Raw genomic sequence first — 15474 nt, 5'->3', positions numbered from 1 at the left:
TTTACTTTCCATATCTTCACTCAGTCTGCAACCACCCTGACTTTCCTCTTCAACTCCTGTATGTGTCAACCTTCTGAAGTCCATATAGTCTATGTAGTCTATATGACTCTAAAAATGTAATTATTGTGGCCCTGACAAACATAAGGGTTAGCACTACACGCTACGAACCCCAGCTGTGGAGACACTGGTATCGTTGTCTCATTGTAGGACATTGATCATTTTTTAAATCTGGATTTTTAATTCATGTATTGTGTTTTTTTTAATATAATTTATGATGCTTTTATAAGGGATATACTAAGATTTTATATGTACTTTATGATATTTTTAAATATGCAATGCATTTATATGTAATGTTGCCCCTTGTCTGGACCTCGAGTCCATAATAAAGTTTATTATTATTATTATTATCATTATTATCATTATTATTATTATTATTATTATTATTATTATTATTATTATTATTATTATTATTATTATTATTATTATTATTATTATTATTATTATTATCTATGTCTATGGCCTGGCCCCCATCAGCCTTCATGGTTACTTCTTCAAATGTATTCTCTAGCTTCTCATAGTGTCCTTGCATAAATCTGTTCAGGCCCAGGTGATTTATTAACCGTCACATTTCTTAGAACATCCAGCACCTCCTCAACTGTTATACGGCATGTCCTCAAGACATCTCCATTAACTGATACGTTCCCCAGTCTTAAAGTCCTACTCCATGGTAAAACACACAGGGGAAATGTTCAATGAGTACCTTGCCCATTTCCTATGTCTCCCACATAGATGATCACTTTAGTTTCTAAAGGCCCCTATTCTCTCTCTGGTTACCCTTTTGCCCTTAATATATTAATAAAATCTCTTTACTTTGGATTCAACATAATCTTATCTGCCAGAGCTATCTCATGCCCCTTTTTGTCATCATGATTTCCTTCTTTAGTTTGCTCCTCAACATCTTATACCCCTCCAAGGATGTCGACAAATTTCTACTTCAGCATTTACTTATGAATTACAGTTGATCAAAATCAACCAAGGTATTCTAATGTTCCCTCTAATATCCAAATTCAGGCCGTTGGGCTTTCAAATGGCCAATATTAATTCCAGGCAAAGACATGAACATCAGTTGCAACTTGACACTGGCTTTCCAAGATATTGCATAATTCGATAATTAGCATCCTACAAATTATGCTTGAGTCTGACCATGCTCCAACTTTCCTTTCCACCAGTGTATTAAGTGTTAATCTTTGTTCATCAATGCATGTTTATTTTTCATAGGTCATGACTGGTGTGTTATCCAGCTGGGTGTGCCTGGAGTCATCCATGGAATTGATGTCGATACATCTTACTTCACTGGCAATTATGCTCCTCGTATGTCAATTCAAGCAGCATGCCTAAAAGCCGGTTAGTAATTTACTAAAACTCCTCCACCGTTTAATACATTGAAATACAATGAAAGTTCTGCAAAAGGACACTAACTATATTTGACATGTATTTGGCCTTCCTGAGGTCTCCAGCTTTCTTTCTCGCTGCCCACCTGCAATCAATCTAAAGAAGAGTCCCAAACTAAAACTTCTCTTATCCATGGTGCACAAAAAAGCTGGAGAAACTCAGCAGGTGAGGCAGCATCTAAGGAGCGAAGGAATAGGCAAAGTTTTGGGTCGAGACCCTTCTTCAGACTGATGGACACAGGCCCTTCGGTCCACTAAGTCCACACTGACTATCGATGCAGTCGTTGGTGTAGAGAGAGTAATGGAGAGGAGAGAGTACGCAGCCTTGTGGTGCTCCTAATCTGAGGGTCTGTGGGTCCGTGATGCGCTTTCCTAGCCTCACATGCTACTTCCTGTCAGTCAGGAAGTTGGTGATCCACTAACAGAGGGGTTCAGGCACAGTCAACTGGGAGCGTTTGGAGTGCAGTAGCTCTGGCACAATGGTGTTGAATGCAGAGCTAAAATCAACAAACAAAATCCTTGCATAGGTCCCCTGGCAGTCTAGGTGATGGAGGATGAAGTGGAGACCAAAGTTGACCGCGCATCCACTGATCTATTGGCCCGGTATGCAAACTGCAGAGGGTCCAGAAGGGGTTTGTGATATTTTTCAGCTTGGCCAGCACAAGTCTTTCAAGGGTCTTCATGACTACAGAGGTCAATGTGACAGGCCTGTAGTCATTAAGACCAGTAATCCTTGTATTTTTGGGTACAGGGACAATAGTGGAGACTTTGAAGCAAGGCAAGGCAAGGCAAATTTATTTGTATAGCACCTTTCAACAACAAGGTAATTCAAAGTGCTTTACATAAAACATTAAAAGCATTGGAAAGAAACACATATAAAATGACATTTAGATGCAAAACGATTATTAGATTATTCAGAAAAAATAATTACAAAATTAAAAGCAATCAAATAAAATATTTAAAATAAAATAAAACCAGGAATAGAAGTTACAGTGCAGTATAGGTAATTAATAAATTGTGTTGTTTACTGAAAGGCAGCGGCAAACAGAAAAGTCTTCAGTCTAGATTTAAAAGAGCTGAGAGTTGCAGCAGACCTGCAGTTTTCTGGGAGTTTGTTCCAGATATGTGGTGCATAAAAACTAAATGCTGCCTCTCCATGTTTAGTTTGACTCTGGGGACACAGAGCAGACCTGTCCCAGACAATCTGAGAGGTCTGGGTGGTTCGTAGCAAAGCAGAAGATCAGAAATGTATTTTGGCCCTAAACCATTCAGTGCTTTGTAAACCAACAGTAGTATTTTGAAATCAATTCTTTGACAGACAGGAAGCCAGTGTAAAGACCTCAGAACTGGAGTAATGTGATCTACTTTTTTGGTCTTAGTGAGGACTCGAGCAGCAGCGTTCTGAATTAACTGCAGCTGTCTGATCGACTTTTTAGGGAGACCTGTAAAGACACTGTTACAGTAGTCGAGCCTGCTGAAGATAAATGCATGGACAAGTTTTTCCAAATCCTGCTGAGACATAAGTCCTTTAGTAGAAACATAGAAACATAGAAATTAGGTGCAGGAGTAGGCCATTCGGCCCTTCGAGCCTGCACCGCCATTCAATATGATCATGGCTGATCATCCAACTCAGTATCCCGTACCTGCCTTCTCTCCATACCCTCTGATCCCCTTAGCCACAAGGGCCACATCTAACTCCCTCTTAAATATAGCCAATGAACTGGCCTCGACTACCCTCTGTGGCAGGGAGTTCCAGAGATTCACCACTCTCTGTGTGAAAAAAGTTCTTCTCATCTCGGTTTTAAAGGATTTCCCCCTTATCCTTAAGCTGTGACCCCTTGTCCTGGACTTCCCCAACATTGGGAGCAATCTTCCTGCATCTAGCCTGTCCAACCCCTTAAGAATGTTGTAAGTTTCTATAAGATCCCCTCTCAATCTCCTAAATTCTAGAGAGTATAAACCAAGTCTATCCAGTCTTTCTTCATAAGACAGTCCTGACATCCCAGGAATCAGTCTGGTGAACCTTCTCTGCACTCCCTCTATGGCAATAATGTCCTTCCTCAGATTTGGAGACCAAAACTGTACGCAATACTCCAGGTGTGGTCTCATCAAGACCCTGTACAACTGCAGTAGAACCTCCCTGCTCCTATACTCAAATCCTTTTGCTATGAAAGCTAACATACCATTCGCTTTCTTCACTGCCTGCTGCACCTGCATGCCCACTTTCAATGACTGGTGTACCATGACACCCAGGTCTCGCTGCATCTCCCCTTTTCCTAGTCGGCCACCATTTAGATAATAGTCTGCTTTCCTGTTTTTGCCACCAAAATGGATAACCTCACATTTATCCACATTATACTGCATCTGCCAAACATTTGCCCACTCACCCAGCCTATCCAAGTCACCTTGCAGTCTCCTAGCATCCTCCTCACAGCTAACACTGCCCCCCAGCTTAGTGTCATCCGCAAACTTGGAGATATTGCCTTCAATTCCCTCATCCAGATCCTTGATATATTCTTTAGGTGATAGTAGGCTGACTTTGTGACTGTTTTTATGTGGCTGTTGAAGTTCAGGTCTGAGTCCATGACTACTCCTAAGTTTCTGGCTTGGTTTGTTGTTTTTAGCATTACCATTTGAAGCTGGGTGCTAACTTTTAATCGTTCTTCCTTGGCTCCAAAAACAATTATTTCAGTTTTTTCTTTGTTTAATTTGAGAAAATTCTGGTTCATCCAATCGTTGATTTGCTCAATGCATCTACTCAGTGCTTGTATTGGACTATAGTCTCCTGGTGATATTGTTATGTAGATTTGTGTGTCGTCTGCGTAACTATGGTAACATATTTTTATGTTTTTCATGATCTGAGCCAGTGGAAGCATGTAGATGTTAAACAGAAGAGGCCCCAGAATGGAGCCCTGGGGAACTCCACATGTAATTTTTGCACGCTCAGATGTGTAATACCTATAGACACAAAGTAGTCCCTGTCCTTCAAGTAGGATTCAAACCATTTTAATGCTGTGCCCGAAAGTCCCACCCAGTTTTCCAGACGGTCTAGTAATATGTTGTGATCGACTGTGTCGAATGCAGCACTGAGATCTAGTAATACTAAGACTGAAATGTTGCCATTGTCTGTGTTTAAGTGAATGTCATTGAAGACCTTAACAAGAGCCGTCTCGGTGCTGTGGTGTGGTCTAAATCCTGACTGGAAGACATCAAAACAGCTGTTCATTAACATGAAATTGTTCAGCTGCTTAAAAACAGCTTTTTCAATGATTTTACTGAGAAATGGGAGGTTTGATATTGGTCTGTAATTGTTCAGTAGTGAAGTGTCTAAGTTCTTCTTTTTTAAGAGAGGCTTGATAACAGCAGTTTTCAGGGCCTGTGGGAAGACACCTGAGAGAAGGGACGTGTTTACAATCTGTAGAAGGTCTGAGGTCATGCAGTTTGATACACCTTTGAAAAGGCCTGTTGGTAGAATATCGAGGCAGCAGGAGGAGGATTTCAAATGTTGTATAATATCCTCCAAGGTTTTATTGTTAATAACATAAAATTGTGTCATGGTATTTGAATTGATTATAAGTGAACACATGGGCAACACATGTCCTGCACCTGATGTGGAGGCACTGACTGCTTGCCTAATTTTCTGAATTTTGTCGGTGAAGAAGGAGGCAAATTCATTACAGGCCCTTGTGGAAAGCAGTTCAGGGGCTACTGACACAGGAGGGTTTGTTAGCCTGTCGACAGTAGTAAACAAGGCCCGTGCATTATTATTGTTTTTGGCAATGATGTCAGAGAAGAAGGATTGTCTTGCATTTCTCAGTTCCAAGTTGTAGATTCGAAGTCTTTCTTTATAGATGTAATAGTGAACCTGGAGATTTGTTTTCCGCCACCTACGTTCAGCTTTCCGACACTCTCTTTTTTCAATTTTTACCAATGTGGCGTTTCTCCATGGAGGCTTCTTTTTGCCAGGGACCACTTTCACCTTAGTGGGTGCAATGGCATCAATAATATTTGTAATTTTCACATTGAAATTATCGAAAAACTCATTTACTGAGACCCAAGGGAGAGTGGGCATGGAGGAGAAAGCCTGAATAAATGTTACACAGGTGTTTTCTGTTATGTACTGTTTTGTGATTACTTTTCTTTGAACATTAGTCTGCACAGAGATAGCACTCTCAAAGAAAACACAGGAATGATCAGAGAGGGCAGCATCAATCACAACAACATTAGAAATGCTAACACCCTTGGACATGACTAAGCCCAGAGTGTGACCTTTGTTGTGTGTGGGCTCCGTCACATGCTGATTCAGTCCATAGTTATCAATGACACAATACAATTCTTTAGTCCCTTTGTCATGGAGTTTGTCAACATGAATGTTAAAATCACCAACAATAACTACACAGTCAAAGTCAATACAGATTGTAGACAGTAGTTCAGAAAATTCGTCAAAAAAGGCTGCACAGTATTTAGGTGGCCTGTAGACATTTAGGAACATAACTCGGGAAGAAGAGTTCAACTTAACAGCCACATATTCAAAGGAGGCAAAGTTTCCATAAGATATCTGCTTGCATTAGAGGGAATCATTAAACAGAACAGCCACTCCTCCTCCTTTCTTATGCACTCTGGCCTCACTTATAAAACTGAAGTTGGGAGGAGTTGATTCAATGAGAACAGCAGCACTGTTGTTTTGATCTAACCAGGTTTCAGTTAAGAACAAACAATCAAGATCGTGCCTGATAATAAAATCATTGACAGGGACAGTACATGTTTGCAGGGGTACACAGAATTGCTGGAGAAACTCAGCGGGTGCAGCAGCATCTATGGAGCGAAGGAAATAGGCGACGTTTCGGGCCGAAACCCTTCTTCAGACTGATGGGGGGTGGGGGGTGGAGAAGGAAGGAAAAGGGGAGGAGGAGGAGGAGCCCGAGGGCGGGCGGATGGGAGGGTGGGAGGAGACAGCTAGAGGGTTAAGGAAGGGGAGGAGACAGCAAGGGCTAGCAAAATTGGGAGAATTCAATGTTAATGCCATCCGGACGCAAGGTCCCCAGACGGAATATGAGGTGCTGTTCCTCCAATTTCCGCTGTTGCTCACTCTGGCAATGGAGGAGACCCAGGACAGAGAGGTCGGATTGGGAATGGGAGGGGGAGTTGAAGTGCTGAGCCACCGGGAGTTCAGGTAGGTTATTGCGGACTGAGCGGAGGTGTTCGACGAAACGATCGCCCAACCTACGCTTAGTCTCCCCGATGTAAATCAGCTGACATCTAGAGAATCTCTCACCCCAATCTTCATATGTAATGTCATGTTGTACCATATAGTCTTTAAACTCTGCCTCTGTAATTTGATTCCGCAAGTGTGGAAAGAATTGAATTTCAGAAGCAGAGTTAAGGGGCTGTCCCACTGTGGCGGCCTAATCTGCGAGTTTAGACAGGTTTGCCCTCGACTCAAACTCGCAGCATGGTCGACACGTGGTCCTAGGAGGTCCAATGAGGTCATTGGAACTCTCCTTCATGCTCGAGGGAAGTTCCCCAATATTCGCCTCCTCAGCTAGGTCGCGGAAAATTTTTCAGCATGTTGAAATATTTCCGTGAGTAAAATTAGGTCGGCGTGGTTCTTTTTAACTCGTAGTGCAGTAGAGTGGGGTCGCTATGTAGTTACAGGCAGTCGAGGGCTGCCATAGGCAATCTCCTTCATTTTGATTGGCTCATTGGAGTTTTCAGGACCAAGAAAAACCTACGGGTAGGTAAAATGCCCGCTAGACTTTATTATACTTCTTAAAAGTGTATCCACTCCTTCCCCCCTGCTTCTTCCCTCCTTCTCCCCTCCTTCTCTCCCCCTCTCTGTCCCTCTCTCTCTCCCCCCCCCCCCCCCCCACCCCCCACACTCTCTAAAGGAATTACCGTACACTGTGCAGCCATCTTTTACCTTCTATCATCGCGGTCTGAATTTCAGACAGCGCTCCTCCGCTTTCCCTGGCCCCTGCCTTTGCGATGTGTTTGTGTGTGTGTGTGTGTGTGTGTGTGTGTGTGTGGTCGATCCAGCTAGTGGTTTCAACGCTGACGGTCGATTCATCTCGAGGTTTTCCAGGCGCGTGCCCTCGAGCTTGAAGGTCGAAGACAATCTTCTTAACTCACGGATTAGATCACCGCAGTGGACAGCCCCTTTAAACAGGCACATATTCTCACATTCTTACAGGCACATGTTCTTACATTATTGTGCATTTAGCATGCACAATAATATAACAAAAAACAAAGAACAGAACAGAGCAGGAACAGGCCCTTTGGCCTAGGATACCTATGCCGAACATGATGCCAAATTAAACATCCTATTCTCCTGCTTGTGATGCCATCCCTCAATACCCTGCATATCCATGTGCCTATCTAATAGCCTCTTAAATGCTACTATCATATCAGCTTTCATCACCATTCCTGGCATCATGTTCCAGACACCCATATGTAGAAAGAACATGCCCCACACGTCCCTTTAAACTTTCCCCCTCTGAACTTAAAGCTATGTCCTAATTATAGTTTACTTTTCTGAATTCCTAATCACTGTTGTTAAATATGTTCTTCATAACAAGTGGGACTTGTTTTCTGCATAATGCTTCTCACATTTGAAGGACAGTCTGAGGCTCTTCACAATGCTTACTTGGCCAAATGTAGCAATTTGCAAAGCACAAAATTGCCTCACAATTAGTTCATCTGGTTTTTTTTGGTGAATGATAACTTGGGCCCTGTGAGAAACTCCCGCTCTTTCTGAATAGTGTCGTAGAATCTATCTACTCGAAGGACTAAGAGAGACCAAGTTTAATGTCTCATTCAAAAGATGGAACATATTCTCAATGCCCTTCAATATAACTTAAGAAGTAAAGTGTGGTTTTGACAGACAATATTCTGACTGCTCCCACGGACCAGACTTTTATTATCAATTGATCACTTGCACACCAGGTTCCTCAGAATTCATCGGCTTCTCACACCCCTGCTGGTGTAATGTCTAACTTTAAATCCTCTATTATGCGATGTTGTGGATTCGTACATGCATAACGGGAGATATTGTTGATCAGTTAATACAGAAAGTTTTGGTGCATCTGACTTTGCATGACATGATATTGTTTTAAGTCCAGAAGGAAATCTGAAGGGCGAGTAGCCCAGATCTACTATTTTTCATCACCAGTCTTGGTCTGCGATTTACATCACTTTATACCAATCCATCATGCACTTTGTACTTTATTCGTGATTTGATAGTGCGTCTAAGAGCAAGCTTTGAAATGATGCAACTTTATACATCTCTCTGACCAGATGCAGTTCCGGACCTAATGCTACGGGGAGAGAGAATCGGAACTGCTGCTTCAGAGGTGGAATCTGAAGCCATTGGGAAGGTTTGTCAAAATAATTTGCAATTTCCTTATTAGACATAACCATTGCTTCTGTTTGACAAATCTTGTTCAATCTGAAAAGCAATGAGGATTATTGCAATGTGGTCTGTGGAGGTGGATAAGTTGATAATAGGTGAATTATCTGTGAATTTTCACCCTGTACAAGCAGGAGTCAAGTACATTGTCACTGTGACAATGCAGAAAAATGTGTTCTGTTACACCGTAAACCTTTTACAAAAATAAAACACTGAAAGGTATGACCAAAGATCATAGAGCGGAGCAGGATCACTCCTGCGTAATCACTGAGGTGTAGTACGTAACGGAGCATAACGGCCACCATCTTGGAATGCTCAACCCAACTTCCGGTTTCATGAACATACAGGTGCACAACCTTTTATCCGAAAGCCTTGGGACCAGACACTTTTCGTAATTCGGAATTTTTCGGCTTTCGGAATGGAAGATTTTTAGCGTAGATTTTAACGGCTGGCTCAGTGGTAGAGTGCTCGGCTCATATCCGCAAGGTCGCGAGTTTGCGCCTCGATCCCGGCAGTTACTCGATCGCGAGTTTGAGTCTTCAATGTAGTTTTTTCTTGCAGAATAGGAGAGAATAGGGAGGGTTAGGCTGGGATCATTCTCTGCGAGATTATCTTAGTGCGGGAGACAAGTGTAGGAGAGGTGTACTGACTGTGTGGGCAGAACTTTGGAAGTGATTGCCCACCATTCTCAAAAGCCGCTGTGTCTCCCTGTCCCTGGGATAGCAGGGGGCGATCAAACAGCACAATACCCCCCCTCCCCCTCCAACTCCAGAGGAATCCGCTCCCCGATGGGCCGCTACGGCTGACAAGTGGCAGTTCGCCCACAGCCCGAGCTGCGCCACCCCAAGAACAAGACGTACCTTGCACACCATCAGCTTCTGCCCCTACGGGGAGCGTGTTCCTCTGGAGTTGGAGCGGGGCTGGGCTGGAGTTGCTGATCTGGGATCTCCGTGCTTGTAGTGGGCCTGGGGGTCGGTGTCCCGATGAGGGGGCGCAGCTCGGGCTGTGGGCGAACTGCCACATTGTCGCCGTAGCGGCCCATCGGGGAGCGGCTTCTGGTGGTCCTGACGTCTCTCAGCTCCTGTCCAGGGGGGTGGCCGGAGACGTCAGGACCAACAGGAACCCGCTCCCCGATGGGCCGCTACAGTGACAAGTGGCAGTTCGCCCACAGCCCGAGCTGCGCCCCCTCATCCGCAACCCGGGTTCCTCTGGAGTTGGAACGGGGCTGGGCTAGAGTTGCTACTGGCTGTGAGTCTCTGGGATCTCCGTGCTTGCAGTCGGTGTCCCGTTGGTCCTGACGTCTCCGGCCATCCCCCTGGACTGGAGCTGAGACTGGGAACTGTACCGCCCTTGCCCCCTCCCTCTGCAACTGCAAACAACCCCACTCTCCTGCAAGGGCGGTACAGTTCCCAGACTCAGCTCCTGTACAGGGGGGTGGCCGGAGACGTCACAGCCCGAGCTGCGCCCCCTCATCCGCAACCTCAAGAACAAGACGTACCTTGCACACCATCAGCTTCTGTCCCTACGGGGAGCATGTTCCTCTGGAGTTGGAACGGGGCTGGGCTGCTGCTGGCTGTGGGTCTCTGGGATCTCCGTGCTTGCAGTGGGCCTGGGGGTCGGTGTCCTGTTGGTCCTGACGTCTCCGGTGACTGGCACTGACCTGCTGACATCGCCAACGTGAAGACAGTGCAAATCCCCCACGCCGGTGCAATGGGCGGGGAGCTGGAGAGGGGAGGGAAGGGGTCACACACATGGCCGGGAAGCAGAGGGGTGTAGGTGGGGTGAAACTGAAAGGAGCGACAATCTGCTGCTGCCTGCCCGCTGAGTTAAAAAGTTCCCACGCAAGACTCATGATACACTGTGTATCGTGAGTCTACCGTGGGAACTTTTTATCAATTATTAACCCTCCCGCGCAATATACCCTCACCTTCTCTTTTATGAATGGGGATTTAGTTCCCCTTTCTTCGAGGACCGACCGGAGGTTTCGCTGTCACCTCTGCGGGCCGCCCTCGGTGAACGTCTTCAAGGACCTTTCTTCAAGGACCGAAAAAATGTACGCTATTCAGAGCTTTTCGTTATTTGGAATTTCGGATAAAAGGTTGTGCACCTGTACCACTCGCCAATGGAAAAGTAATAACCCGGTGAAATTGACTTAAGATCTTGCTGCTTAAAAAATGCAAGGAGATAAAAAGTCATACTGTACCTCTAAAAATAATAGCAGATTAAATCTATTAGTATTTTAAATATCAAGACCTGGATGATTATTTTTGTAAGCGTTGATCTACCACAGTGCTTGGGGTTAAGAGGCTGGAATCTCTCTAGGTCTCGTTCTTTCTCCCCCTCCCCCTCCCCCTCCCCCTCCACCTAAATAGTTATTACGAGCTTTGTAGTCTTCTTGTACCAATCAAATGCCAAATTCAAAATTCTATATTTTGAAAATGGGCGAAACAAAAAGTAGCATGTTCTCTAGAAAGGCTTATCCTAAAATAATTGACCGGAAGGGTGTGATTTTCAGTCAGGGCGTCTGTATCATTCAGTCAGTGAGCTGTAGATGTAGATGTGGACGCCATGACGGTAATCGCGAGCTCATCAAGATGGCACGAAAAATTACCTATGACGTACTACAGCTTTTTTGCCGAGTGGAATATCTTGCTCCGCTCTATGATCTTTGGGTATGACTGTCTGAAAAAGGGTCCCGACCCAAAACGTCATCCATCCTTTCTCTCCAGAGATGCTGCCTTGACCCGCTGATTACTCCAGCACTTTGTGTCTATCTACTAAAAGATCTGACTTAGATTTTCCAATGCTCCTGGTGTGGAATTTAGGTGAGAGGCTGCCCACTGGAAATTCAAGCCAGAAAGAGGGAAATTTGTTTCCAAACTCTCGATCATTAAATACGTGGCATAAAGTGTTGTACCAAAAAGTCCAGCTCATAAAATGTACTCGACCTTTCAAATTTATGAATTATATTGAATAATTTATCACAGGTGCATTTGTTTAAAAGAGAATAATTTACAATTTCAGTGCTGCATGAGCACAAAATCAATGAGCTGGATCTTTTGTTGAAATGACAATGACATTAATTGCGCTCAAAGTCATTTAGTTGTAAACAACACAGCAGATTTGAGTGACAGAAGTTGAATGCAAATAAACCCATATTTCAAAAATTTCTATCCAAGTTGAACTGATGTAATATTAGTAGGAAGGAACTGCAGATGCTGGTTTAAATCAAAGATAGACACAAAAGAAATGCTGGAGTAACTATGCAGGCAGCATCTCTGGCGAATTGGTGATGTTTCAGGTCGAGACTAAAGTCAAGTCTGATACAATACAATACAATACAATACCATTTATTGAAGCAGAGAAGGAATGGATGATGAAGGGTCTTGACCCGAAACATCATCCATTCCTTCTCTGCTGAGATGCTGCCTGTCCCGCTGAGTTACTCCAGCATTTTTTGTGTCTATCTTTGATGTAATATTAGCTTTGTATCAATGGCAATCCTATTTGTAATGGCACTCCAGTAATTGTATTCAATGCCTTGTATTTGAATACTTAAATGAATTCAGGGTGTTAAGTTTTGTCATTACAAGTATGAGCATCCATTTCACCATGTGACTATTGCAAATGTTAATTCTCCTCTCTGTTATAGTAGAAATATTCTTAAAGATATTGTCATAATAAAAATCTAAAAATAACATATTTTCTACTTTTCCGTCATGTTTGCATATTTCTCTTAATCCAATCTTTTTTCTTATTTTTTATTAATTTTCTCTTAATAACCTTACTGTCTATTTCTCAAACTTTCTATCAGATCAGTCAAGGTGATTTAACGTGATTGCCCTGTTCCTGCGGATTATAGAATTTATAGAAACTTACAAAATTCTTACGGGATTGGTCAGGCTAGATGCAGGAAGATTGTTCCCGATGTTGGGGAAGTCCAGAACAAGGGGTCACAGTTTAAGGATAAGAGGGAAATCTTTTAGGACCGAGATGAGGAAAACATTTTTCACACAGAGAGTGGTGAATCTCTGGAATTCTCTGAAGGTAGTTGAGGCCAGTTCATTGGCTATATTTAAGAGGGAGTTAGATGTGGCCCTTGTGGCTAAAGGGATCAGGGGGTATGGAGAGAAGGCAGGTACAGGATACTGAGTTGGATGATCAGCCATGATCATATTGAATGGCGGTGCAGGCTTGAAGGGCCGAATGGCCTACTCCTGCACCTATTTTCTATGTTTCTATGTTTCTATGATTGCTTTACCCTTTACTCTGTAACATCGCAATCACTTCTAACACAAAAAAAGACTAAGACAGACACAAAATAGGTGACGTTTCGGGTCGAGACCCTCCTTCAAAATGAGAATTTGGGGAAGGGGAAACTAGAGGTATTAAAAGGTGTAGAACAAATCAGAGCTGGCACCAATGACCAAGGAAGGAAAGGTGGAGCCCACAATGCAACTATTAAAAATACTTAAATATGCACAAGATCTAACGGATGGCTAATTCTGTGGGAGGACCCCCAAACAACAAGGATGGTGCCATATATAAATGATTGTGGAAATGTTATTTCACTATTATGCATTTGCAGCAGCAACATAGGCCCTTCTACATTAATTAACAACTGTCTTTATGTTTATATTCTTTGGAGTTTTGAAGAATGAGGGGAGATCTTATTGAAATTAATAGGATCTTTAGAGAACATGACAGGATAGATATTGAGATGCTTTAACTGGTGCAAGAATCTCAAGTGAACGGACATTTTGCACAATTAAGGTTGGTCATTTAAAACAGAATTTTATTTTCGCAAAGGCTGGGTTTCTCTGGGTTTCGCTACCCCAGAGTGTAGTGGAGGCCAGATTGTGGAGGTATTTGGAAAGGAAGTAGATGAATGTTTGGAAGATTGTGAATGGCTATGGTAGCTGTTGTGGAAGAGGACACAAGGCTTAGGGCAGATCTGCCTGGAACAGTGGGGCACGTTTGAGGGTGACATGGACTAATTTCTACTCCTACTCCTCTACTCCTCTATTTTCTGGTGTTCATATTTGCATGAACAATCTTGAAATTTATTTTCATTTTTTACTTGGTTTACCATCTATCGACACATTCCAGGTAAAATAAGATGAATGCTGCCATGAAAAAGTTTTAAAATCTTTTATTTTTATATTCTCTACGCTAGTTGAAATCGGAGGTCTGGACCGAGTTAGTTCCAATGACAATCCTACACCCAGGCTATGTGGACACCTGCCACAATTATTTTCCTGTTCAACAGCATAAGCGATGGACTCACATCCGACTTAACATGTATCCAGGTAACTAACCGTTCAATGCTGAGTTACTCCAGCATTTTGTGTCTATCTTTGGTGTAAACCAACATCTCCAGTTCCTTCTTACACATCCTTTCATTGGTGTTTCATTAAATAATAAGCAGGGAAAGATATTCCAGGCATTCAATAAATAAATAAAGGTTAAATGAGAAAACAAACAAAATCAGGAGGGAGCAAATGGGTGATACCAAACTCATGTTTTTGAGAGATATACATTCGAGATGGACAGGGATTTTGTCAACGTTGGCTGCAGAAGTGCTGATCATGGAGATGAAAGCTCACAAATAAAAGTTAAATTCATGTTCCAAAGATCTGAATCTATTTCAGGTTATTGAAAATGTTTTTGATTTAGAATGGATCCACCAATATGATAACATCAGAGCAACACATCGCATTCAGGCCTATACAATTCCACCAGGAATAACTAGCAAATAAGTAGGATGGCAGTAAACAGGAGAATCCTAGGATTCCATCACTGTCTATCAGCTCAACCTACTTCTGAAGAGAAATGTTGTCTAATACTTAGCATGACAAATAGACATGCCCGCTGTTTCCTCCTGGTCCATTCTGGACATCAAGGGTACTTTTTACCCTCTGAAAGCAATACTTTCATAACACGCCCTTAGAAGTAGACAAAGGTGACTGTCACAAAGGTTACCAAGTTCCCCTACCAATAGCTATTTGTATGAGCAGCTTTAAAGCTGCTTTATCTACTTTAAGAATCCTACAAGTCAATTCTTACATTCATCTCCCATGCTACTTGCTTACAGAATTCTTATTTATATTATCTACTGTGCAGATCAGTTTTGGTACACAATGCCTGCCACAGTAAAGGCACCAGTATGAGCAATGGTTCCCTTACCTTAAATAGCATCCTCAGTTTAGATGGAAGGCTATGGAGGTTGTGGAGAGAAACACGAGCTCAAGGTTCTTGTTGCAGGAGATGGTGAGTTTAGGGTGCCTCAGTGGCGCAGTGCTAGAGTTGCTGCTTTACAGCACCAAAGACCAGGGTTCGATTCTGACTGCAGGTGCTGTCTGAACGGCATGCTGAACATTGATTCTACATGCTGATATTGGCCTTCATTGTTTGGTTTAGAGATACAGCGCGAAACAGGCCCTTCGGCCCACCGAGTCAGTGCATACCAATGATCCCCCTATACTTACACTATCCTACACACACTTGGGACAATTTATAATTTACAGAAGCCAATTAACCTACAAATCTGTATGTTATTGGAATGTGGGAAAATCCCTGCATGTCACAGGGAGAACGTACAGCCATCACCTGTAGTCA

General features: G+C 43.1%; 1 protein-coding gene across 2 annotated transcripts in view; it reads left to right on the top strand.

The window, feature by feature from the left end:
• The window catches only part of allc (allantoicase), a 32447-nt gene that overhangs the window by 5739 nt on the left and 11234 nt on the right, over positions 1 to 15474 (top strand). For both annotated transcript variants that reach the window (XM_033021656.1, XM_033021657.1), the window contains exons 5-7: positions 1279 to 1404; positions 8745 to 8824; positions 14033 to 14165. In XM_033021656.1, coding sequence (XP_032877547.1) covers positions 1279 to 1404; positions 8745 to 8824; positions 14033 to 14165 — 339 coding nt within the window. The remainder of the gene's footprint in view (positions 1 to 1278; positions 1405 to 8744; positions 8825 to 14032; positions 14166 to 15474) is intronic.

Source organism: Amblyraja radiata, chromosome 5, assembly GCF_010909765.2.
Source record: "Amblyraja radiata isolate CabotCenter1 chromosome 5, sAmbRad1.1.pri, whole genome shotgun sequence".
NCBI classification, from domain to species: Eukaryota; Metazoa; Chordata; class Chondrichthyes; order Rajiformes; family Rajidae; genus Amblyraja; species Amblyraja radiata.
The sequence above is the reverse complement of the archived record's forward strand: the minus strand, read 5'-3'. Positions and strand labels throughout refer to the sequence as shown.